This window comes from Podarcis melisellensis (assembly GCF_964234715.1).
Source record: "Podarcis melisellensis genome assembly, chromosome: 14".
Classification (NCBI taxonomy): domain Eukaryota; kingdom Metazoa; phylum Chordata; class Lepidosauria; order Squamata; family Lacertidae; genus Podarcis; species Podarcis melisellensis.
Window position 1 is genome coordinate 43,346,167 of NC_138546.1, and position 26,925 is coordinate 43,373,091.

Consider the following 26,925-nt stretch of genomic DNA (forward strand, 5'->3'; position numbering starts at 1 on the left):
AGGGTGGCAAAAAGAGGAAAGGCATCTCAGGAAAAAAGGGTGACACAGATTTGCATTAAAATTGCATGTTCGAATTGCACGTTCTAATTTATACCCATAGATCCACATTATGAAAACAAATAATTACTATAATTCAAATACATGCATGTCACCTCCCACCTTAACAGAGACTACAGTCATACCTCTGGTTGCGAACATGATCCGTGTGGGAGGCACGTTTGCAACCCGCAGCGTTCACAGCCTGAAGCGTCGCGTCTATGCATGCGCGTGATGCGATTCGGCGCTTTTGCACATGCGCGTTACGTCATTTTGCATTTCTGTGCATGCACGAGCGCTGAAACCTGGAAGTAAGCCATTCTGGTACTTCCGGGTTCGGCGTGGTCCGCAACCCGAAAACGCGCAACCCGCAGCGTTCGTAACCTGAGGTATGACTGTATTTTGACCAAGTGGCCTGTGTGCTTGCTCAGTGTGCTATCCAGGTGCTGACTGCTGGTGGGCAACTCCAAGGCCCCTCCTGCTCTCCCTTCATTTTTAAAAAAGGACTTTGAGCAGACAGCCCTTAAAACGGGGCGCCCTCAAATAGGGGATTGCCCTCAAAGAAGTATAAGGCGTGGCCACCCAGCCACCTATGTTCGAGTACTTGGGAGTAGGTTCCATTGAACTTAATGGGCCATGGGCTCTGCGTGCACAGCGACACGTGCCTGAACCCTGCACTTCTTCGCTCAGAGGCGAGCTCTCGAGCTAAAGAAGCGCAGCCCAACCTGAGAACGCGACTTATTGCCGCATTAGCAGCAATGATATAATAATAATAATAATAATAATAATAATAATAATAATAATAATAATAATTTATACCTCACCCTCCCCGGCCAAGACCCGGCTCAGGGCGGCTAACACCAGGTATAAAACAACTGAAGTAAAATAAAACTTAAAAACAAGATTAAAATACAACATTAAAATGCAGCCTCATTTCTGTTGAAACTCAGATCAAAAACTCTTTGGGGATGAAAACGTCAAATCTTCACCAAGGCCAACTCTCCAGAATAACAAGAATAGGTGGCTTTGCAGAGCAACAGGTAAGGCGCGCGCCGGGGCTGCGTGGATCCTAAACTGGCGCGCGCAGGCAACAGCCCACCTCTACCAACCCCGGGATGAAAAAAGCCCACGTAACTGTCCACGTGCCGCCTGTCAACTTATTTCGCGCCTGCGCAGTACGCGCGGCCGCCCCCCCCTCCGCCACGCGCGCGCGCCTTTGTTTCGAGCGGCCTGTTTCCCAGGCAGCCTGGCGGAGGGGCGTGGCTATGCAGATGAGTAACGGGGCGGGCGGAGGCATCATAGGCGGCGGCGGCGGCGGCGGCTCGCGCTCCTGGTTTGCCAGTCCGTCAGTCGGAGCTGGGCGCTCGCGAAGGGAGGAGCTGCTGTGAGGCCCGAAAGCGAGCGCCTCCTCCCGACCTCCCCCCCGCCTCCGCCCTGCCGAGCCCCGAGGATGATAAACACCCAGGACAGGTACTGAGGGGGCGGAGGAGGGGAGGCTTCGGCCTACGTCGCCTCAGGGACCCCGAAGGAAGCGGCGGGCGGGGGGGGGGGAGACCTCGCCCCGCATCTCCTCTCCTCACCGTCGCCGCCCTTCAGGATCGTGGCCTTCCTTTGGAAGCGGCCTACCCTCAGTAACCCCAGAATAGACCCGGATGATACAAAATGGAGGGGGTGGAGTTGCCAGAGAGCGAAATGCGTGTGGGGAGGGGGCGGCGGGGCTTGTTTTTATTTTTTTATTTTTTTGTGGGCGCGCGCCCGCGCTGGTGGGGAGGGCTGGTTGCAGCGCGGGGCGCTTTGCACGCGCTCGTGCAAAAGGGGCGGGTGGGGGGCGGCAGTGGACCGAGGGAGGCTGGGGGGCGCCTGCTGCAGATTTGCACGTCTACCCCAGAACCGTCCAGAAGTGCCGGGCGAAGGAGTGGCGGGTGTTTTGTTGTCACCGCGATCGCAGGACTTTGTTTTCGAAGAGAGCTTTTTCCTCTTCGTCTCCGCTTCCCCCTTTTCAGCCTCTGGTAAATGGGTAGAGGCAGCTTTGTCCCACTGCCATCCCGTCTCCACCACACCCCCGTCTCTGCAATCCACTGTTAAATCCTGTAACCACTTCTTCCCCCCCCCCGCCCCCTTGAAGCTAAGATCCTGACACTCTCCAATCCCCAATCCATGGGGTGACTCTGCATTTTAAAATGGCATACCACAGTTACCTCTGTGGGGAGACTCCCTTACAGCTTCCCCATCCAGGAATTAATGCTTAGTTTCACCGAAGCATCAGGTGTTCCCAGACTGTTCACTGGGTGCACTCATACTATGTTAACAAAGAAGCAAATCCAGGGTGAACAAGTTAGAGCAAGGGGCAAATTTGTGCAGACTAGGAGGAATAAGTCCAAAATCAATAGGAGGGAAATAGATAAGGAAATGGTACAGGAAACAGGTATAGTGATTATAGAAGTCTCGCACCAGGAACTCAGATAATGGTTTGGTACATCATTGGTCAGAAGACTTTGGGAAGGTTTGTGACAGCACATCACATTGCATTCAAAATGGCTGTAAGAACACCAAACAGCATCAGGGTGCTTAGTTGTGTTATTCATGGATTCTCCATGTTTCAGAAAGGTGGATGCACAAATAAGTTAGGTGGATGCACACTCTTGGGATTGTGGTTTGGTCTGGTTCTGTAATTGAATAGTTAGGTATCTGGGGCTGATGAATAACCAGCTTCCCTAGGGGATGCCTAAATAATGTTTACTGTATTACTGTGGAAACACAGAATTACCCCCAAAACTGGATAGCTATACTAAGGCTGTTAATAACTGCAGTACATGAGGTGGTTGTTGTTTTTTAGTGCGCTCAGTCTTCAGCATTAGGAGGATGAAGACAGACTCTTAACCAGTTAGAGTAGGCAGTTCTTCTCCGGGTCTTGTGATAGCTTTCACCCTGCACCCCACATTTTGCTTGTGGTGATTGGTCAATAATCAAATTGCAATTAGATGTAGGCACAAACCTTCCAAAAGTGAGTTGAGTGAAGGTGCCTGAAGGAAATCCAAGCAGAAAAATACAGGAGATTAAGCAGAATATTTACAAAGCACTTTTACAGTTACTTGTATGACTGTCTTTTGTGGAAGTTTAGGCTGAGACATAGACTTGCACATGGCACTTGGTGAGCGTCACTGTTGGCCTCTGCCATTTCCACATCATACTGGCCTCCATCCAGTGCTCCAAACTGCACTACAGCAACTCATACTCTGTATTTTGATAAATAACTCTTTATACAAGACAGAAACCTGCAGATATTTCCCAGATATGCTACATAGATTTGCTAGCTCTTATATACCATGTATATTCCCCAAGAGTGGCTATTTGAAAAAGTTCTGGGTTCATCTGTGTATGTATGTGCACTTGCACACACGTAGACTGGAAAGTAATTGAAAGTCAAAAATGTCTTCAGGTGACTCAAAGAGGCAAATATTTCTTTGGGAAGGCCAATGTATGAATAGCCCACCTGGCAGCAGAGCGCAGATTTTAAAACAGAAAGGAGGCTGCTTAAAATGCTTTTGGGAACGGCCTTCTCAGGCATGCAGCTTCTTTTCTCCAACATGAAATGTTAGTTTCTAATTTGAAATTGGATAGTTAAAAGTTTGAAGTCAGATTGTCACTTGAGCTGGCAAGTGCTTACATGCATGTCTGGAAAAACTCGATGCTTTGCAAAACAGGAAGGCCCTTTGTTTACAGCTGTTCAAAGGAAGGAGTTCTTAGCTTTGTCCAAGACATACATGCAGCTGAACTTCCAAAGAAGCACAAATCCAATCTTAAAGTTATTTTACTCTCCATTATTCAGAATGTACAGTACAGCAAAGTGGAATAAGGGGCTCTGATGTGTTGTTAAATTTGAGTAAGATGAACATAAGAGACTCATCAGGATGTTTTTAAAAATCTACTTAAGGCCTCTTGTGTTATGTAAATTGTTAAGTAATTCTATCCATTCAGAGGTCTAGAAATTAGGTCAGCAATAGTGGTGTGTGGTAGTGATCCTCTTTAACATACACTGGAGTTTATGAACAATCTGCCTTGCATGTATCACTCTCGCTTCAGTGTGTAAGATCCTGTTGTTGTTGTTGTTTGATTTATATTACCTGCTCTTCACCAGAAGGTCCCAGGGCAGATTAGAGCATCATGAAATAAAGCATTAAAGCAGTTTAAAACTAATGTTAGACTTCACATTTTAAATAATATGTTTGTTGTAAAAACAGCAAGTTTAGTATGTCAAAACATTACTGCATTCTAGAATATATTTTTACCTGGCAGCACAGCTAGTTTTTTCTTTTGAAATTTTGGCTGGCTGACGAACCCAGCGTTCTATTTCCAGTTACGGTAAATATTGCTTTTGCTTGTACCCTTGTATGTATCTTATTGAAAAGATGTATCAGTAGATGTTGAAAAATACAGAGTCAACTCTGTGTGTGGATTGCACACAGGGTATACTTAGTCTGGAGAAGAGACCATTAAGAAGTGGTAAGATAATTGTCCAATATCTGAAGGGCTCTCACATAGATCAGGGTGGTGAATCTTTTTCAGTGCAAGGGGCCTATTCCGTTATCATTTTTCTAGGCAGACATGATCACCGTTCAAGAACACCTGGACAGGTGACAACACTCAAGGAAGAAATAGGCTAGGACTGAATGAATATGTAGGAAGAGGGTGTGTGGCTTGAGAGGAGTCTTGAGGATCCAAACGAAAAGGCCTGGAGCCCCTTGGCCTGAGTCCCCATTCTTTCTGTTATCATAGGGCAAATTTGCATGACCTGAACCAACAGGTTCCAGTTTGCAGGAAAGGGAACTTAAGGTAAACATCAAGGAGAACTCCTTTTCAACAATTGAACAAATTATGGTGGAAGGTCTTTGTTAGAGGATTCTAAGCAGAGGTTGGATGGCTGCTTATGAGGAATGCAGTAACAGCAGATTACTTGTATCAGCTGGGGGTTGGACTTGTCACCTGTGTTGTCTCGTCTGACTCTATGATTCCAATTCTTTATACTCACCATTTCTGTGCTCCAGGTTTGGTATTTGTATGCAAGCAAAATTGTATAATTTGTACTCTGTAACATTCATAGAGTGCACAAATAGGATGTTTGTGAAGCTCACAATTGCAACTCTGTTTACTTAAACTATCAGAGTCATGATAGGGCATTCCATAATGGAAGTCCCCACAGTTAACTCAGTGGCATTCTGGTGTTTTATCCGTTTCCTGGGCCTTTCCTCTTTCTTTCATTCTGGGAGTAGCACTTTTTTTTTTAGTGTTAACAAAAGGCTCAAAAGTTCTTTTTCTGCTACAGCCTAATAGTGATTATTTACATTAGTGTGCAGAAGAGCTCCTCATAAGAACATTGAAACAGCCTTAGAAACGAATCCCCAGTGGTACAAGTCCACTTGTCTACTTACGTTCTTTGTCTGGTATATGGAAAACAATTTCTCTACCTAGCAGTAATCCTCACAGGCTACTAGGCAGGGGAGTCACATGCACTCACCTAGATGTAGCCAACAACAGGATTGGTATTGTTGTTTTCCTTGGTTAGATTGTCTGCTGCTATTATGAATGCAGTTTTTGCTATTGCGGATAAAACAGAATCAATATTACTTTGGATAGGACTTTATCCTCTCTACTTCGATTCCTAGGTCTTGATTAGCTGATAGATTGGTTGATTTCTTTGTGTACATACTATTGCCATTTTGGTAATTATTTCTGTGGTTATTGAATTGAATTGAATTGAATTGATCTTTATTACGGCCATTGGCCCGTCACACAACAGTTTCCCATACCACCATAATGTACTTGAACCTCCAAATTTAAAACCGCCAAAACTTACAAAAAAAAAAAAAAAAGACAAGAACCAAGCAAAACAAAAACAAAAGACCAACATCATACATTACAACAAATTTGTAGCATAAACATCGCCCTCTGCTCATAAATTGATAGAAGACATCAATGGTGATATCACCTAATTACATCCTAAAGCATAGATCATGGTTTAAAGGGATTATCCGAGCCACACAGGAGTCCGTTTCTCTTCTTTAGGGATAGGACGCTGATCAAGAATCTGGCAACCATGAGTGATCTTAGGGGGTCATCATCATTTAATAGATATCTCAATTTGGCTTCAGTCGTATCATCGGCAATTCCCTTAAGATATTGAGCAAGAAACTTGCTCCTGGCCGATAAGTGAAAAGCACAATCAAGAATTATGTGATGCAACGATTCTGGTGCCCCACAATTACAATCACATAAGAGCGATATCTGTCCATTGGAGAATCTATTTCTCAGCACGTTCGATGGGAAGGTGTTGAATCTTGCCTTTACAAAGGCATATCTATGAGCTGAGGAAGTTAAAGAATTCAAATAGTTTGGGAGCCTTAAGAGGGGTAATAAACCAAGATTTAGAGGTGAGCAGGTACCATTGCCCAAGATCATTTTCTGCTGCAAGTCCATCTCCTCTAGCTTACAGGTTACTGTTCTTTTAGCTGGAACTATATCCTGCTCTAGTAATTTGGATGGGGAGATTCCCATTGCCATTATTTTCAGCTGTAATTTTTTTACCCATGGGCTCTGGAAATCATCTCTCCACATACATTGTATCAAGTACAAGTTTGGGAGATTGTGCCATAGAGATAACCAGTGACAAAGTATGTGCTTCCACAGAGCATTTTCCAGGGATACAATATTAAGTTCCATGCGTAACGCTGTATTACTTACACAGTTGGGCAGTTTCAATATCCCTCTTAAAAACTGATTTTGAATGACCTCCAGGTGAGATAGGTTGGCAAAAGTCCCCCAAATTGAGATGGCATAAGCAATCGTCGGGATCACCTTGGCCTTGAAGACTTTCAACGCCGGTGGGATATGAAGGGCCCCATCGGTGAAGAAGAATCGCAAGATCGCCAAGGAGATAGATTTGGCTCTATTTGTAACATAGGCTACATGGGCCTTCCATCTGAGGTTATGTTGTAACCAGACTCCCAAATATTGGAATCTATAGACTTGTTCGATGACTCTCCCATCAATTCTCCAATTATGGAGTTTCCGGCTCTTTGAGAAAATCAGGATCTTAGATTTTCCATAATTAATTGTAAGGGAATTTGCGTGACAGTATGATCCAAAAATTTTTAGGGCCCTCCTGAGACCTACTCTAGAAAAAGAAAGAATGACTGCGTCATCCGCATATAGTAACAAGGGGCAGCGATAAAGTGCTAGGCGGGGTGCATGAATCCTTTCTTGGGCCTCTATCAGGGGAGTCCTCATGTCACTTATGAACAAATTGAACAGGAGTGGAGCCAATATACAACCCTGTCGGACACCTCTGTTAATGGGAATTGAATTCGTGAGATCACCCTCCGGGGTGAATCTCACTCTGGCCGCTGAGTTCTCATGGAGTTTGATTATTAGCCAGAGAAGCCTTCTGTCGATGCCCCAGCGGGTGAGTTTTTCCCAGAGGATGCTCCTGGGGATACTATCGAATGCTGCCTTCAGGTCAATGAATGCCACACAGAGTTGGCCACCTTTTGGGGTGGAATATTTCCAGGCAAGATGCTGTAAAATTAGAATATGATTAATTGTTGACTGTTTTGGGCGAAATCCGGCTTGTTCGGGCCCAATTAATTTTTTCTCTTCGGCCCATTGGATTAGTCTGTTCAACAGGGAGCGGGCATACAGTTTCCCCACTATTGAGAGCAGGCTGATGTTCCTGTAGTTCCCCGGGTCATCTGGTGAGCCCTTTTTGTGGATTGGAACGATAACAGCGTCCTTCCATACTTCCGGAATCATTCCAGAGTTGTTAACTGCATCGAAGATGTTCGCCAGGACCTTGGCCCACCAGTCTGCGTGGTATTTTATAGCTTCTGCTGGGATCATGTCTGGCCCAGGCGCTTTCCCTGTTTTAAGGTTGACGATCAGGTCATGGATGTCTTCCGGATCGGTAGGGGACCAGAGGGGAAGCTGATCTTGAAATTCGTCTCTTGTGTTGACGATACAGTCAGTTGTGGCAAAGTAATTTTTTAAATAAGATTCCCAAACTGGGGCAGGAATAATAGTTAAAGGGTATCTTTTAGTTCTTTTATTTACCAGGAGCCAAAATTGTCTGGTGTTCCGTGATGATGAGGCTTCTATAATTGCCCGCCATTGATTCGCTTGCCATTCCAGTCTGGCACCCTTTTGAATTTGCTTGTAGGCCGATTTTGCTTGGAAATATTCTTTTGGCAAGACCGTTGCCCCAGAGGCTTTATACTCTTTGTAGATGTTACCAAGAAGTTGTCTAGCCTGTTTACAAGCACTGTTGAACCACAATGCACCTGTCTTCCTTTGTGTTCGATTTATTATATGCGTCGGGACAGAGAAAAAAGACGTTAGATCTTCCGACAGATTCGAGAATAGTCTTAGGGTTTGGTCGTAATCATGATAATCCTCAATTAATCCTGAATATGCTTGTTTTAGTCCTTGTTGTAAATATGCTGAGAATTTTTGAGCATGAAGTTCGGACCATTTTACACTTTTGACTTGCAGTACTGGGTTCGTAATCAAATGTGTTGGATGTCTGTCTCCATCTGGGGTCCAGTCTATAGTCATTGTGGCGACCAACGGTAGGTGGTCGCTCAGTTGAATATTTTCAACTTTAAAATGGGAAAATTTGGGGAATATATCATGAGATACCAGCATATAATCCAGGACACTGTTTGCAGAGGGGCTTATGTATGTGAACTCACCCGGTATGTCAGGTGGGCAGTTCCCGTTTAGAATCACTAAGTTTAGACGTAGTACCAATTGGTAAAGAAGGGTTCCTGCTTCATTTACCCTTTCGTCTTTGGAGAGTCTTTGATTGTGGAGGGAGAGGTCATTAATGAATTCAGGGGTTATCCACCATTTGGCTTTGGTTAAGGACTCCCAGTTTGTTGCAATGCGAGCATTGAAATCCCCTGCTATAACATTGGGTATATTGGGGTGTTTGGAGTGACAAAGAATAAGATGTTCCTCCAGGATTCCCCATTTATTGTATAAGTCAGCAATGTTGCCTCCAGGAGGAAGATAAACATTTGTTATAGCAAGTTCGAAGTTTTTCCCCGTAATCAGGGCTGTAATTGCAAGGGTGGAAGCATTTACAAGCGTGAGTTTTGCCCGTATTTTCAAGGAAATTGCTATGACTAATCCTCCACTAGGCCGGCCTCCTTTAGTGGACGGGCATGCTGGTAATGATATAGCATCAAACCCATTAATATTTACTCTCCCCTCTTCCCATGTTTCCTGCAGGAGAATTACTTGGTGTGAGTTTATTAGTTTTACAAAGTCTGGGTCGAATTTTTTCCCCTTCCAACCTGCTATGTTCCAGCTTAAAAGGGAGAACGGGGGAGAGTTTGGCTGAGGTTTGGGTAGTCACAATGGAGAAGGGGGGAACGCTGATCTTGGTGGGTTGTCAAATTTAAAGAAGTCAGTAATTTTCCTTTGACTAATGGTAGATGACTTCTCTCCTTTTGGCGCAGGTGTGCCTCTTGAGCTATTGTGAATATAGATAATATTTGATGTTTTTAGCTGTCGGGCCCAACTAGGCCCTGAAGAGGCTCCTGCCAAGTCCGCTGGAGCTGTCCTCTTTGGGGATCTAACCGATCCACTTGTGATCATTTGGTTTATATGTCCTGCTGGGTCTTCAGTCCACTCTGTGGTGACTCGCGGCACTGTGGTGTCTTCCTCACATGATTGTTGGATTTTTGGTGGAGAAGCCTTACTTGAGGTGGCCACTACCGTCTCAGGACGTGGATGGTCTTCGATGTATGTTGATTCCAAGTCCGGCATGGAGGGGTGAAGGGACAACGATTTATCCAGGGGGGTGTTATCCTGAGTTCCATTCTTGGATCGGTTAATCACAGAGGGAACAGATAAGTCTATTAAAAGCAGGGATGAGTTACCAGCGTGAAGGGGAGGAGAAGAGTCTGCCTCCAGCAGTGGGACCTTCCCATCTACTGCAGAGGGCACCTTATATGCTGGGTATTGGGGAATTGTTGTTTCCATCTCCATGGGGCATGGCACCGCTAAATTAGAGTGGGTATCGTTCGTAGGAACTCCGTTGCAGGCGATCCTTAGGAGCTGAAGTTTAAGTAAATCCAGCCTATTTATAATATCTTGTTGTTCCATCGCTGGTAACTCTCCAAAGGAGGCGATGAGCTCTCTTTCCTCCTGGGGTGTCAAAGAGTTACTGGCACACTCGTAGTGTTTGGTTGTAGGAGTGGAGTTACTATGAGACTGGCCCAGACATGGAGTGTACAGCTCAGCCCTCTTTTGTGGTTCAGGGCGGGAGGGTTGTACCGTCTCCTTGGTTAATCCCTCTGATAGGAGGGGTCTAATTTTGGAATCCATGAAAACTCTCGTTGGAAAAATACCAAGATTATTCAAAAAAACTTTTTGCTTAATAATAAGAGAGGGGATTTTTGCAGAGTGGAAAGCCAGCATCACTCTCTGATATCTGTTCTGGCTAACTAAGGGAAGCACAGCACAAAGATCTATTTGTGATGCCTCGAGTTTTAGAAGCCATCTGAGGTGCTCTTTAGTCCCATGTAGCGTTGTCCAACTTAGGTCCCTTCCCCGGAAGGTTAGGGAAATCTTCCTTGGATGTAGAATCAGGGATTGGCGATTCAGTGCGGGGTTGAGATTGTATTTGCAGTTCTTCATACAATCGGTGTTTGGTGGAGCTTTCTGCCGGCGCAATGGAACATCTACTGCCCCCTCTTGGGCTGTCTGTGCCGGCTGGTGATCCAGTTTTTGCTGAAGACTATGCAGCTGAGAGGATAGGCCATCAATTTTCTTAAATATACAGTTTAGAGTTCTAATTATTAGATGGAGTTGCTCGCATCCTGTGCAGTCCGATTCGGCTACCAATTCCTCCTTTGGATAGGGACCATCCCCATTTGTGTTACCATTAGCGTTTCCAATTTGTAACGTCTCAGGGGCCTCATCTTCTGATGTTGTTTCAAGGGCAGTTAGAGGATCGAAACGATTTTGAGTTGCTATTGAGTAGGTACATTCTTTGGGGCCTCTCCCTCCTTTAGGTGAACCCTTCCTTAATTGCTTAGGCCTTGGAGAGGATAATGCCTCGTCAGAGTCTCTTGGACGTTTTCCATGGCCCATAAATCAATTTTGCAGGAGCTGGGGAGCTCCTTAAATCCTTTAGTCTTCCTCACAAGAATACTACCACTTCCAGGAGAGTGGTGCCATAAAATTACTCACAGTAAGGCAGTCAGTTCAAGCCTCTTCCTTCCCCTTTTCCTTGTTCCTAGGATTTTTGAGACAGCTCGGTTCCAGCAGTCGGGCAAAATTCACTTCGTAGTGTGCAATAAACTAAAAGCTAAAGGAAAGAGCTGGTCGACAGGGCAGAGGATTTATGCCCAGGAGAACCTTTCACTTATCTCTTCCAGTTAGGGAGGCGGCGGCAGCCGTGGCGGCAAGTCCGGGCGTCGGAGCCACCCAGATAAAAAGAAAACAAAGATAAAACAAGTAGCGGGATACTAAAAGATACTAAAAGACAGCCAGCACAGCCAGCAGATCATTAAAACTCACGGATAAAAACAAGGGAGGATAAAAACCGCATAAAACCACTTAAAACTTTGATAAGAGTAAGCGAAATTACTCGGAGACTACCTTCGCCGCCATGTTGGATCCTCCTTTTGCTGATTTATCAACACCTGTGGTTAACTCTTGCGTGTGGTGTTGCATCTCAGAATGAGTTTCTGAACACTAGGTGGTACTATTTGAAACAAGGGATGGAGTTCCAGTGAACCTTCTGTTCACTCATACACATGGGCTTCTTTGTCCATGCCACTTAAAATTTCCGTTCTATGCTGTTTTCCGTCACTTGGTTTCCAGTTGATATGATGTACGTAATCTGTGGTTGGACTTTTAATTTTACCAGTTGTTACTGACCCAGTTATTTCAGCTTTGCTTTTTCACAGGAACCTTGGAATTTCTGCCTCTTGTTTTATGATATGAAAGCCTTTCTTTGGAGAAGCAATACTTGACTTTTTTTCTATCTTCATCATTGAATGAATATATCAGATGATATTAATTGCCAGTTGGGATGAATCTATGCAATCAAATATCCAAGTGTATCATATACAGATTGTTTTCTCATCTTGATTGTTTCAGAATATAGACCTTTTTCAAAGGCATGGATATAATGTCTACAGTGTTTTTTCCTGTAATTTCTGATTCCAGTATCCCAATAAGAGGGATTGGATGTTGACTAGGGTAGGCTGATCATATCCTTGTGATGTATGAAAATTGTTGAATTAATGGCAGATCAACACAGTATGGCTTATTATTTAGGCTGTAGCCATACATTACTCTTTTTCAGAGAATTGAAGATTGTGTGATTGATTTTGTTATTTTTCTGGCCAAACATATTTAGCAGATTTTTGTTTTGAAACACTACAATGCCCCCTTAAAATGGGGAAATGTACACCCACCATGGTCAATCATGGCTTGATAACACGCCCTTTAACTCCATCTCTATCCTTAGGGTGATTTAAGTTCTGATTCTTTTATTTCCCCTTGTGAGATAGACGTCTCTTGTGCTTTTCTAATGGTGAGCATGAAGTGTAAGTGCTATGAAGTTCCACTTTTTGGACTAAAGATATGAAGGCGTACTAGTAAGCGATGCATACCACAGATTAGGTGGTACTTCCATACAGGTTCACAACAATGGTGGTATATGTGCCTTTTATTGAAGAAGCTCAGGGTTCTGTGGATTTTACACTGTAAAAGCACAGAAACCATCATTGGACAAAACATTTAGTACCCTGAAAATTTCAGCTTTCCTTTTAAAAAGTTTTAATTTCTTATGGAGGTGAGTTTGAAAGTTTATGGGCCTTGCCTGAACAATTTGAAGCCAGAGAGGGCTGAGCAAGATTCCCATTAGTCAGGGGGTGGGGCTTCATTGTTCTGCATAGCTGCCCCAATGACTGGCAGAAGGAGACTATTCCACAAAATATGCAGATGTACTGTGCTTATTTGCATAATGTGTACAGCTACTGTTTGGTGCAGAATTGCCCTTCGTTGGGCTGCAGGAACTTCAATATAGGTATATGTGCCTATGTAGGACATGCACATCTTTTAGTCAGAGATGTGATGAATCCATCTCTCCAAGGTTCTTTATACGACCTTGCACTTCAAGAATGAACTGCTTTTTATGGGAAAACAAATCTTGATTTTCACCACTAGATTATTCAAGCTTCCTCCAGCAGCAATAATGCTGTATTGTTGACTGGCGAAAACAAGCACATCTGGCAGCCATATTAGGAGGCCAAAGGGGGATGGGAAGAGATGCACAGTCAAGTGTTTTGCCTCACCAGTCTCTACCAGACACCAGCACAAAAGAAGAGCTGCTTGTCAGTTAATTGTTGCAGTGTATATGGGTGATGAAGACAGACCGAGTTAATGTATACAAGTTCAGTTGCTGACACTTTCAATACAGCTGCTTTGGATCAGTCTTCATGGGCAGAATTAACTTCTGTAAGAATGCTTGTTTGTTCTGTACAAGCAATTTGCTTTTCAAGTTGGGCATACAGTCAATTTAACTTGGCTTCAGTAAGGTTAATTAGTTGTTGTTCAGGGTATGTTAGCTTGGGGCTCCAGTATTGGAAATTAGAATAGCTGGCATGTGAGGACTGCATTTTCTAGCTGAAACTTGTTGAGTCTGAGCTCTGCTCAGTGCTGTAAAGTATGTGCAGCTCCCTTTGACATTGGCATGTGGGAACTGGTTTGGGAAGTTTTCAGATAGAAAGTACTCTTACTGCAGAACAGAGTGAAAGATTGAAAAGCTGCCTGTTTTTCCGCAAACGTTCTAGGAAATACAGCATAGTATGGCAGATACCTTCAGACTCTTTAAGTCATTCCTATTTCAGTGGTCAGAAGCATGATCTCTGAGTCTGAAAGTTCCTCGGTAGCATATTTGCAACATTGCCTTAAGTAAACCAGTTAGTAGGTTGGCTCATGTTCCTTTGATAGGGGGTTGTTTTGCCAATCCTGGGAGGAAAGAACTGTTCTGTCTCTGTGTTATAACAAGTGTTCTGTAAAATGATGATGATAAACAATTGGCATAAATTACAGATGTCTTGTCAAAAAAATTGAGATAATTTATGGAAGCAGCATGTGCTGGAAAGGCCCTAATTCTATTTAGTACAGAAGTGTCTGGGATGTATAGGATGCTAAATGGCCTTGCACCAGTTGGAAGGACTACCCTCTATATGAGTGCAGAGCACTGCTGCTATTTAGCCATACCTGTATAGATATTATGTGGTGCCAAATGAGTTGGTGTGCTATGGAAGGGGCAGCATTGATTGGCAGTATTACCTCAATGCCAGGGTCAAGGTTCCCCTTTGTTGCCATAACTGGAAAACACAAATGTCAAATGCAAGTACAACAGTGTCATTGTGAAGAGCCCCATATGACATGCAACATGCATGTACACATGTGGCAGTAATATAGACAGCTCTCAGCAACCTCCACAAGGTGTCCACTGGTGTGCTTCTGCAAATGGAACCCATGAACACAGGCCTCTCACTTCATAGACTCCCTGTGTCATGACATTGGGACAAATACCACCCCACTCCCCAAATGGGATGGGGCAGAAAGTGAGCCAAAATATTTGGCATCATTAAATATCTGATAGAACAAGAAATGCAATAGTTGTTTCAGCTTGAGCATATTTTCTTACTGGTTGTGCATTATTTTTATTGTCACCTAGCATTATGTCAGGGCCCAGCATACCAAAATGATTAAATGGTAATCTTGTGCTGCTTTGTTTGAGTACAGTGGTAAAAGAACAGGTGGAACACTAAGCATTTGCTGTTGTGAAATATCTACAGGAACTAGGAACTGATTAGAAAGAAATGCTAATTATATTATTCTGGTAACTTCACCATGTCAAAATTGCAAATGGGAAGTGTGCTGTTCATGTTTTATTAAAGTGAAGACAGAAAACTCCTAATTTCAGAGCTGCTTCAGACATTGTAAGAAGCATTAAAAAACCTGTAGGAGGGTGCAGAGACAAATTTATTCAATGTGTTCTAGGCAAAAAGAAACCTTCAGAGAGATAAGTGAACACTTGTCTTGATTTTTCCCAATGAAGAGCTAGATTTGGCCAGAAAATATGTTTGACTAATTTGACTCTGCTCTCTTGGGTAGAATTTTTTTAAAGGAGATCCAGGCGATCCCCACATCTGAGGCACCTAACGTCTGAAATCACACTGGCATGCTTCCCCTCCCCTTTGCTTTCATGCCTTCATGTAACAAAAGGGACCACATCTATTATTATTTACATCAGATAAGATCACTTGTGAGTGGCAGCATTGCACTAATCTTAGAATAATATGTTACAAGGTTTGGAGTACCAGCGATCTTCTCTTTCCCTTTCTGAAAACATGAAACCTAAGCCTGCTCCTTCAAGAATCTTGTCGCTCTATTTCTAGTTGTTTATTGAAAAACATATGCTCATCTGATCATGTGTTTTTAGTCATCTGGGACCTCTGCCAATAGAAGGGGTTTGCTATTCACACTCCCTGCTCAGTAGGAATCATTTTCTCTGCCACTTGTCTAAGAGCTGCCTACCCAGAATGCCAGGGCTGGCCTGGGACGTTTTTGCTGCTTGAGGAAAAACACCCTGCCACCACTGCCCCCTACCCGACATGTCTGGTCCTGCACCCTTCCTGCTGTTGAACCACAGCAGCAGTCTGAGCACAGCGGGGAGAGTGCAGCAGCCGGGTGCAGCCGCAGCAGCCCCCGCCTGAAGCAAAAGCCCCACCTCACTTCATGGGCAGGCTAGCCAGCCCTGCAGAATGCATTGGGCCCAGCCTAAGCTGACATGCTTGGAGTCTCAGCTGAATCCTGTCCGGCCTTGCAAATCTAACTTTGTGCTTTTTTCCCTCTCTCTTGCAGTAGTATTTTGCCTTTGAGTAACTGCCCCCAACTACAGTGCTGCAGGCACATTGTCCCAGGGCCTCTGTGGTGCTCCTGATGCCCCTCACCCACTGTCGAAGATCCCCGGTGGGCGAGGGGTTGGCAGGGATCCTTCTCTCTCAGCTTTGATATATAAGGTGAGCCTAGTTTAATGTCTAGAGACTGATTGCCTTTGTATGGTGTGGCTTTTTTGTGTGGTTGGGATGATGTCTTTGGATGTTGTTAAATAAGCCTTGTTTGAGGGAATGTACTTATGTTCAAGAATACACACATCAAAGAATGCAATGGATATTCTTTAATTCAAAGCTCTTCAAACAGAATAGGTCAAGCATTTACTTCCAGTACTGTATAGTATTTCTTCAAATAATGGACTTTGGGTACCCTTTCTCAGCACCCCCCAGTGCTTGCTTTTTATGATACAGCAAATTAGGAAGCATAGCGAAATGGCAGTCTGCACCAAGCCAGTACCGATTTGGAGTGTGGATAATGGAGAAAACAACACTAGGTTTCAATTCTCCCTCTGGATTGCTCTAAATAATTACCCAACTGCTCTTCTCCCCAGAGTTGTGTTTCCATAACACTTACAAAGCTAGTGTTTTGACTCATAGAATGGGTTTCTGAATGTTTTATTGTCGTGAAAAAGGAATAAAGAGGCAAATGAATTTCTTTTCAGCATTCAGATTAGAAACTGAAAAGGGTGGGCAGTTGCAGAGCCATCTATAGATTAATCTGAAGAGACCAATAGCCACAGCTGATTCTGACGGGTTGAAACTGTTCACCATTCTCATTTTGTACTGTGGATCCTGATAAATCTGTGACTAGCAAATCTCAAGCCTTTGCCATCTGGTCTCTGAAGTTTTGCTTTTTCCTACTTTCCAGGAGTAGAAGAGTTATATTTGCAAACATGCCATGTAGGCCAGTGTTAAACAGGAAGCTACAGTGTTGAAGCTCTGCTATAGAAAAGGCCTATTCATAGTCATCTTTGGATCTCACCAAAGAATACTGGCTGACTATTACTAGTTCTTAATGCCTGTGAATATTGGTTATCATATGCTGCTGGTGTGATTTCTTTTTTTTCTTTTCTTTTCTTTTCTTTTCTTTTTTTTTGCCTCCCATGTTGAATTGAGCAGTTCTTTGATTGCAAATGGTTCCTTATATTTGTGTCTTTATAAAGGGAAATATTCACCTTCCCTACACAATTCATTTAAATATTGTTCTGACACAACCGCTCATCATTTGATGCTTGCATAGTAACAACACTCATTTTGTTCAGTATGTTGTACTACAAAAACATGGTGAGAAGAGCAGTTGAGTGAGATTCTCCTGAAATGCAGAGTTGCCATTCAAGTAATCTTTGTAATACTAGGGTGTTAGTCACACAGTGGATTAAAATAAATACACTTAATAAAAAAAAAAATTAGTTGATAGCGGGGGTTTTAATTTGGTTGATTAATTCTGGGTTTTTATACGATTTAAACTAATCTTGAAGATGATATATTTGCTTTTAGTTAATACTCGGAAATCACTGCTGGTGTGGTCTTAGAAGAGCTATTCCAGAAGTGGGAGTGCATTTTCTAAGATGGTGCTTGAAGTCTTCATACAAAAATTAATTTTGTAACCCAACCTATTTTATTAATATTTAATTAACTTGCAGGGGTGACTGGTCTGGACCTCACTAATCTTATTATACAATGCAGATTTTAAGATTCTGTTAAAATGTACATATCTATCTGTCAAGTTCATAGTTGGATCATATTCTGTATCCAGTCAAGAAATGGAGAAAAAATATGCTTGGCTGTTTTTCTTTAAAAAGCAACAACAACACACAGTTGACAATAGTTGCTTTGTAGCTGCTGTCCTGCTTTCTGATTTGAACAAGAGAAGATCCCATGCTCATGAAGAAGCAGAGCTTTAAACTATTCCCTGTGCAGTTCTATATGCCACACATTAAGTTATCCAGGAGAATGTCTTGTGGTTTAGGGCAAAATAAGTTTGTTCAGGTTTTGATAATTCTCTTGGCAGAAAGTTATTTTGTAAGGTGTACCCACCTGAAGATTGCCCAGGGGATAGGACTTTGATTTGGGGATCAAAAGACCCAGTCTTCAGAGATGTTGGACTGTGCCATCAAAAGCAACATATGTAATAGCTTCTTATGAAAATTAACGTAAGCTGTAACTGAGCAAACTTTCTAATTAAGTAGAAGCACTGACATTCAGTAGTTGTTTTAAAAACAGAGTATTTTTAGGTTTTAGTCATGGCAATGAAGAAAAAATGAATATTCTCGTTGGCACTTCCTTTTAACACTTTTAAATCTTTTTCTGTGACTCCTTAAGGATGAGAAGCTCACTGTTAACCAAGATCTTCCAGTGCACGATGGGAAACCACACATTGTCCACTTCCAGTACAAAGTTACGGAAGTAAAGGTCTCCTCTTGGGATGCAGTGCTATCCAATCAGAGTCTTTTTGTGGAAATCCCTGATGGTGTATTAGCTGATGGGAGTAAAGAAGGGTAAGTGTTTGAGCCTATAGCTATCATGGTATTATAGAATCATATAATTGTACAGTTGGAAGGGAGCACAAGGGTCATCAAGTCCAATGAACAGCAATGCTGGAATCTTTTGCCTAATGTTGGGCTCAAACTCATGACCCTGAGATGAAGAGTCTCATACTCTACTAAAGTGCTTGTAGACAAAGGAATCAAAGGTGTGCTGAAGGGGGGAAAGGAGAGTTGCAGAGAAGCTGGATAATTTATTTGCATTTGTCTTTACAGTGGAAAATGTAGGACAGATCCCTCTGCTTAAACTAACTTTCTCAGGAAAGGAGTCTGAAGTGGGGACAAGAGGCAAAATTCCAGGCCTTGTTGACATAAAAGAATGGACAGCCCTGATTCCCATCCACCCGAACATTTTAAAAAGAATTTTGGTGTGAAATTGCTGAAAGAGGGATCCAGGAATATAGATCATCTATCCAGGAAAACTGGTGGAAATTATGTGCATCACTTTACACATGTTTACATTAAATTGCATTTGCCATTCTGATGCCCATTCACCCAGATGGAAGAAAAATGTTGGGAGCTAGCGCGTTGCAATTTTTGTTTGTTTTAACCACTTTAAACAAATTTTGTCATCAGCATGCTTGGCTGCCTCACTGCTCACCCCAAACACTAGGGTTTATTCTAAGCTTTTTGCCCCTAACTGTGCAAGTGGCCAGCACAGTGCCCTCCCCCGACTTTTTTGTAGAAAAAGGAAGGAAGGAAGAAAGGAAAAAAGAACAGGGAAAGAAGAAAAGACAGGAAATTTGTGAAAATGAAGGACAACAAGAGACTAAGAAAAATAGAGGTGCCTTGAAAAGAATGGGGGTGGGAATAAGTTATCTTCCTTACTTAACTTATAGTTGGGTTCTAAGACTTCCTTCCCCCACAAACCATAACTTTGAAGCTGACCTCCAACCTCCCCTACCGCATCTTGGAACAAAATAAATTTTAACATGCTTAGCATAATGTGAAAGGAACCACCATGGCAGTTTTCTGCCAACTAGTTTTGACTAGTTAAGTAGTTAGCCTCATTATATACTATAATACACTGTTAAGGTTCTGATGATTTGAAAGACATCAGTATTCATCTTCATTTTCTGTCTTTTCTCATTATTTTTTTAAAGAAACTACTTAGTTCCTTTTTTAAAGAAACTACTTAGTTCCTTATTAAATCCCATATGCCTAATTTGCAAAAACTAACTTCTTACCGTACAATTTATTTTTAACACTGTACAAAAATTTGTCCAGCTGCATGGTGGAATAAACCTTGCCACCAGGTTTCTGTTACACTCATTATATCTATGCAGCCTTTGAAGCTCCCATTGTTCTAGGCACGTTTTGTGACAGGGAATTTCATGAACGCGAGCAGTTTCTGAGCTCTGGGAGCAGTACTGCGTCTAAGATTTCAGATTAAAACTGCCACTGCTGGAATAAAAGGAGGACCCTTTTCTGCTTCCCCACTTCCAGCCACTTCGATGACTGGAGAAGGGACCCTCATAAGAATATTAGGGGGGCAGGCAGGGGAAATATGGCTTTGTTTTTGGCAGTGAAAAATGAATATAAGGTTTTAGCTGCAGTTCATTCATTTTCAGGTTTGTATTCTTGTTATACAAAAGCATGCCTAGACATTCTGTTGCAGCGCCCATAGCCTAGGTTTAAGGTGCCATTTAGCTCCTAGCTTTCATATCTGTTTCTAACACTGTATCACTGGTGTCCTCTAAAATCAAGCAACCCAGATCTAAGTGTTGAAATATATTCATCTATTTTCTCCCTCCACATCTGATGCTGCTTGTATCTGCCTCGGAGGGATTAATTTAGAGACAGCACCTTCTTGTTCCCTGCCAGAGTAGTTTTTCTTGAGTTTGAGGTAACTGATTCTTAATGAATTTACCCATTTTGACAGATGCTGAATTTATCACATTTATCAAAATTTGCTCCCAGAGGTGGAGGGGAACCTTGAGAACATTATAGTGGTGTGCTGGCAGGGAGGAGAGGATATTGAAGTCTCATTGTGCAAGTAGAAGAAGTCTGCTTGCCCAACTTGGGATTCCACCCTTGGTTGGCAAGATGAGAATTGGTAATCAGTTTTCCTTCTTTGTCCTATCCTTGTTTTTGCTTGCTGGGTGGACTGAAATAATGATTTAAGACACTGAAATTCAGGTTCAAGGAGAGGGAGCACGATTAAGAACTCATGAAAGTATTTCCTGGTTTGTCCTTTCCCCTAGTTGCTGTGGAGAATTCAGACTGGAGAGCGGGGGTAGAAATTTGTGTTCAGACAGCTCACCAAAGGGTGTTATTGTAGAACCCATTTCCTTCCCATCTCAGTTGCTTTGAAATGGAAACCAGTTATCCCTCCAGGTGATGACTGGGAGGGATTTGCTGGCCTTAGTTTTTTGCTAGCCTTAGTGTTTTGCTGAGGGAAGTAAGTATAGAAATGAGCACCCCACTATCTTGTACTTGGGTGCTGTGGAAGGAGGGATATGTCTGATTGCTCCATATTTCTCTGCGAGTGTTAGAAGACATTTTCTTCCCTCTTTGGATTCCCTGGATTCCTGCACATGGGCTCTACTAGTACACGGATAACTTGATATCCAAAAAAAGGTAACACCACAATTTTTAAGGGCAAATTATCTTTTATATTTCCTTTTTATAAATGTGTCAGCCCATTCACCCCACCCTCTTAACAGCACTCTTTTGACAGTACTTCTACTGTTGGCATGGTTTCAGTACAATTGCATAACTGTTTATTTTTAGCCAGCTAAAATAAGCAGCTTGAAGGTTATAATTAAAATGGATCATTATCATATTAACAAAATCCCTTCCAAGTTAATCTCTGCTTGCTGCTGCTTTTGACTCTTGTGGCCATTGTTCACTTAAGCAATGATTAAAGCCTGATTTTTAACTGTCGCTTGCTAAATCAGTGGCAAGCATTGCCTGGCTAAGCAGAGGGTTAGGGCTGAGGTCACCCTGTGCTTTGGCTTGTACAGTATTTCAGAATTTGGCATGAGGGTTACGCAGAGTAGACCAACCCCTGAATCTGCAGTATTTTGGAATGTGTTGGGTTTCATTGCTCCCCTTACTTCATTGCTCCAGTCTAAGGGTGAGCTTGAGGTGGTTACTAGGGAGAGGGGTCTTTTCAGTAGTGGCACCCCATTTACAGAATGCCCTCCCAAGAGTCTTGCTTACTTGATGTCCATGCTGTGATGTTTTAAGTGGTTTTACATTGTTTTTGTGCTGGCTCTACTGAAATAAAGCGACCTGAGTCTAGTCATATTTATCCCCACCTGTGCAACATATTCCATCCCTCTGGGATCTTCCAAGGAAATTGAAGGATTTAGTGACAATAACAGACCCTTCTGGAACTTATATATACAACTCATGGGACCTGTGTGTAACATCTTGCCTTCCACCTGTGTGTTGCTGTGCATATGCTCATTAGCAGCCATGTTAAATTTCTACTTTTGACCCCCCCCCCCAAAAAAAATGCAAGGTCTTTTTCTTGGCACTTCTGTGTCTTCTCTGACAGTCGGGCAAAATAGTGAGTTGGGGTGAGTGGCAGTCACATTGAAGACCCTCCAATAAGCTAACAAATTATCCAGGGAAATTGTCTCTGTATGATGTGATTTTTTCCCCTTTTCTCCTGGCAGATTATTAGCACTGTTGGAATTTGCTGAAGAAAAAATGAAAGCAAGTTATGTCTTTATTTGCTTCCGAAAAAGCAGAGAAGACAGAGGTTAGTGCTTTAGCCTCTTGTTATCCCCACCAATCGTAACCTTGGGGCTTGCAGAGTAGCAAAAGTAGCCATTACTTTTGGGGGTAAATTTCTGGGGGTGAATTTTCCTGCAGGTGCCAAGTGTGGTATTCTAAACTAATGTGTAGGGGGGTGTTGTTGTTTTTAAAGGGCTTTGCTGGGGATAGTCTGAATGGTGTTATAGCATTTCTAGAAATGCTGGAGGACTAAGTGCAACTTACCCAGAATGCTCAAAATAGGGCTTATAAGATTGCTACATATGTTTCCAGTCAGAATACTGCAGTTCTTTGGTTCAAATGAGAAAGGAAGTAACTTTCTCTTGTTAGCTTTGCATGTCTGTGCAATAGCTGTATTTGGCTGGATGCCCAAGTTCTTAAATCAGATTTAAGTGAGGTTGATGAACTGGACTTTCAATGCCTCTGTCCTCTTCCAGACCTTAAGAAATGCATTAAGCATCTATAGATAGATTAAATCAAGGAAGTTTAGGGATTTAGTGTAAAGCATATAATTACTAATTGAAGGTGCATGTTGTAACAGTGGCAGTACTAAAAGAGGAACAGCAAATCCTTTCTATGCCAGTTTTCCTCTGAATTGCTTCTTTTGTGCATTGAGTGACCTGTTCACAGTAAGCTTATCTTAGAAGCAAAGGAATTTAATTGCATATTGATTAAAACTGTTCTGAGGAGTTTTTTGTTAGAGGTAGTCTAGACTCTGGCTTCAGGACTCTGGTCTTTTCAGGTTTGCATTTAGATTATCAGTTTCAAAATCAGACTTTATATTTAAAAAGAGGATTGTACGTCAATGTAATTATTGAATCCTGATCCGCATGTACCCTAAACCAAACCACAGCTAAGTGTGTGGTCTGCCTTAGCATTACATCTGAATTATGGCTTGCCTCCCCACAAAGCATGAGCTATAGCCAAACTTCATTCCTGCCTTACTGCTTATGGTTTGTCTGGGGCAGGCAGACTATTAGGTTGTGTCCAGATCTAAGCCAAAAGATGGCTTAGCTCTGTGCAATGCAATGGCAGGGGGAAAAGTGAATGTTCACACTTTGCCGAGGTCTGGCTGAGTATTACGTGTGAACTTGACATTAATGATTGGCATTTGGCTATCCTTACCACCTAAACAAGTTGCTTCTTTCTAGCGTAACATTGCGTTTTCCTTTTGGTGGCTGGCAGGAGTGGGGGAGAGGTAAGAAATATCACTGAGCTATTGTTGGGTAGGATGACAGGTATTACGAACCAGTAACCAACAGGATTGCAGCACAGAATGGACCAGAAAAGGGGTATGAAATATGGCAAGACCTACAAGACAATTCTGAGCCAGAAACTTTTTTTCAACCTTCAGACTGTTGTTGAATGGTTTCTTCTGTATACAATTAAAGTTATGAAATTTGCATTAGGAGCACAGCTTGTTTACAACCACACCTATCTGATGTTGCCAATCTTTGTCTTTGCAGCTGCATTACTGAAGACATTCAGTTTTTTGGGCTTTGAAATTGTGAGGCCTGGCCACCCCTGTGTCCCATCACGACCAGATGTGTTGTTCATGGTATACCCCCTGGATCAGGTCTCTTCTGATGATGATTAGACCCAGTGCAGCACTTCAGTGGGACCCGAACATGCTTCAAAGACGAGAGGGGGCTAAAACTCCTCTTCGGAGGAAAGGAAAAACAAAATTCTTCTGGACTGAAACTGCATTTCTTATTGTTAGAGTGACCTGTATATCTTCTGAGTTGACTTTTCCATTGAAATGTGTTACCTAGTGAATAATATAAAGTCTGCACATGTAATCGCACAATAGTAAATGGAAGGTAAATGGAGCCCTTTCATACAGCTCTGTTGTCTGCTGGTTAGCCTAGTGGACAGACATCCTGTCCAGCCACCCAATGGGCAAGGAGCTCAGAGGTGAAGAGGGACACAGATCTGACTTGTTAAATTAGTGTTGGGCTTTTCTGTTCATTTGGTTATTTGGCTTTCATTTTAAATAACTGTATACTTTTGTGTTCACTCAGACTTAAGCAGGAGGCATGCTTTGGGCACAGGGATGTGAGGAACAGTAACACTGTTAGCAAAGCCTAGGTGGTGGTATCCTCTAGAGTAACCAACACTGTGGGTTCCTGAGAAGCTTTGTGCTCTTTCTAGCCTTTTTATTAGGTTAGTATTAACACTGCATTAGTACAGCTTTCAATAAAAAGGGGCATTCAAAAAACATGCGAAGCTGACCCTGATTTTTAGAGAGAAAGAACTGCATAATCACCCCTTTCCCAGAATTGTAATAGTTCTGCTGTTTTTCACTGCATTCTGTAGTGGAAGTGGATGTAAAACTCTGAGTGGAGATTTTGAATAAATGGGTGACAATTATAATTAGAGGATAAAACAACAAGTACTCAAATCTAGCCTCCCCAGCTGGTGATGGGAAAATTTTATGCTGGCAGCTCTGACTGATGCCCTTGCAGCCAGCTTTTCTTGAGAAACCTAGGAATGGATTGCAGTATGCTTATAAACAAAGCAATCCTATGCTCTCCCACTAGGAATTAAGCACTACTGCATGCATTAGTGCTTAATGCTGAATAAACTACTAGGAAACTTTTCTGGAAACTATTTGGTGCTTGAAGCTTCATCTCATTCTTCCCTTAATGGCTTTCTTTTGTAGAATGGAAGACAACTATCCTGCTTATATTTTCTTAAAACAACCAGTTCCTTCAAGCTTCATTCATAACATACGATTCAAACACTTTCCTTGTCTGTTTAACTGATGTCAATGTGAAACAATGGTATCCAAAACTTGCTTATATTGATTTTTGCTAAGATGATTCAACTGCTACAAAAAAGCAAAAATATAGACAGTCTAGGGGGGAATACATGTGCAATATGCTTTTTTTGTAGCTAGGTATCTGCTATTTAGTCTTCATAGGTGGAGTTCTGCAGAATCCTATGGGGTCTTACCCCAGAAGTGGCCAGTATGTTTCTCACCTAGGTAAGGGGCTACTGCTTGAAATGGGAAGTGTTTAAACTGGGGTTCTGGAGAGGAATGTATAGGAATAAACTTAAGTTGTCTCCTCCCACCCAGTGGAAGCTGGCATTGTATTACGAGTAAAGAGAGGGATTAGGTGTCTACTGAGGAATTTGCAACACTAAGCATTGGTACTTTCAGTGCATTAGAGAAAAGTCCAGGTATTCATTGTACACATTTTCTCCATGTCTACCATGATCTGGTTTTCAGAAGTAATTCATACACAGATGCTCATTGGTGAAAAAGAAAAGATGGTAAATACAAATGGTAATTTGCTTTATGTGGGACTATAAGCACTTGGTGAATATAAATAGGGAGAAGAATCCCTATACAGGGCATAGGAAACATGCTAAGTAAGTTACTAATTGGTCCATGAACATATTTGCATTCAGCTTATTTCTTAAAACTATGGGAAAAGGTAAGGTTCCTTAGAGGACATGAAATTTATTATGCTCCCTTATGAAACAATTTGTATCTTGCTCTGGAGGCCCTATTCCAGAACCTCCTGCCCCTGGTTGTCAGAACTGCCAAAATGCATTTCTGGCATTTCGAAATTATTTCTGTTCACTTTGTATTTTATGCACTTGTGTCCTTGCTGCAGCTGGTACATAAAAATGCCAGTACTTCTATTAGTAGTAATTTGTGATCAGCTAGATCCTAAATTGCATTTGTTTCTCATAATATTACACTAGTGACTCACTGATCTTGCAACTTTAAAGTACTTCTCTGTTCATACACATGGTTATCTTTAAAAAGCAAAACAAACAAATCCAGTGAATGAGAAAGTTTTTCTTGCTACCCTCTAGTGTCATTTTGGCAAGCTACAACAGCCAGTTAATCACCCCTTCCTCCTTGTTGCTAATGAGTATTTGCCAGTTAGTGGTACACTGTATGTAATCCAGTTTGAGCTTCGGTCCCCATCCCTTAGCTCTACTGTATCCAGTCTGAGCAAGTATCTGCAGGCACAAGTATAGAAGTCACACACAAACCCTCTCTATAACCAAGCAGCTGCTTGATTACGAAGATGAGGTCACTGGAAAAGCAATCTACTTAATGTACCAGCTTCTTTTGCAAAAGGAGAAGTTCCACTTATCTCAGCTCCCTTGCCAAAGTAATTTGCCTCTTCAAATGGCCCATGTCTCCATTTGAATACTATGGGTGTAATCAGCAAATTTTATTTTCCTCTTACTTCCATCAAATGCTTAGTTAGTGAGAATCCCATTCATATTTTTCTAGTTTGAGAGATTGTCCTGATAGTCTTGTGTGGTTTTTCAAATACGTTTTTCTGAACTGGTGCTATTGTATTATGTTTTCATCTGCAAGCTTCAACCCATTCCTCTGTGTCCCTAGGTCAGCAATAAAAATACTGCAAAACAGGGCCCTAACAGTGATCACTGAAGAACATTACTTACCTTATCCCTGAAAAAGTTTGTTCTTTTATTACCTTTTGCTGTTTGATTTTGTTACCAATCGTACACATGTTGCAGTACAGAGGTTTAATACATAGGTAGTTTCCTCAATCATCATGGGTTCCTCCATGATGCTGCTATCAGATGGCTCTCTATCATCTCCTACACCTTTGTCCAGAACACAATTTTTCATCTTGATAAAG

The 26,925-nt window shown here is 42.3% G+C and overlaps 1 protein-coding gene across 1 annotated transcript; it reads left to right on the forward strand.

Moving 5' to 3' along the window:
- Positions 1-1,151: 1,151 nt before the first annotated feature.
- On the forward strand, positions 1,152-26,691 carry OAZ2 (ornithine decarboxylase antizyme 2; the record flags this gene model as incomplete). The annotated part of the gene is given in 6 exon segments (XM_081887520.1): positions 1,152-1,420; positions 15,991-16,066; positions 16,068-16,148; positions 18,345-18,520; positions 22,192-22,277; positions 23,758-26,691. Coding segments are annotated over 6 exon segments (819 nt in total). The 3' UTR covers positions 23,889-26,691.
- Between the last annotated feature and the right edge of the window lie 234 nt (positions 26,692-26,925).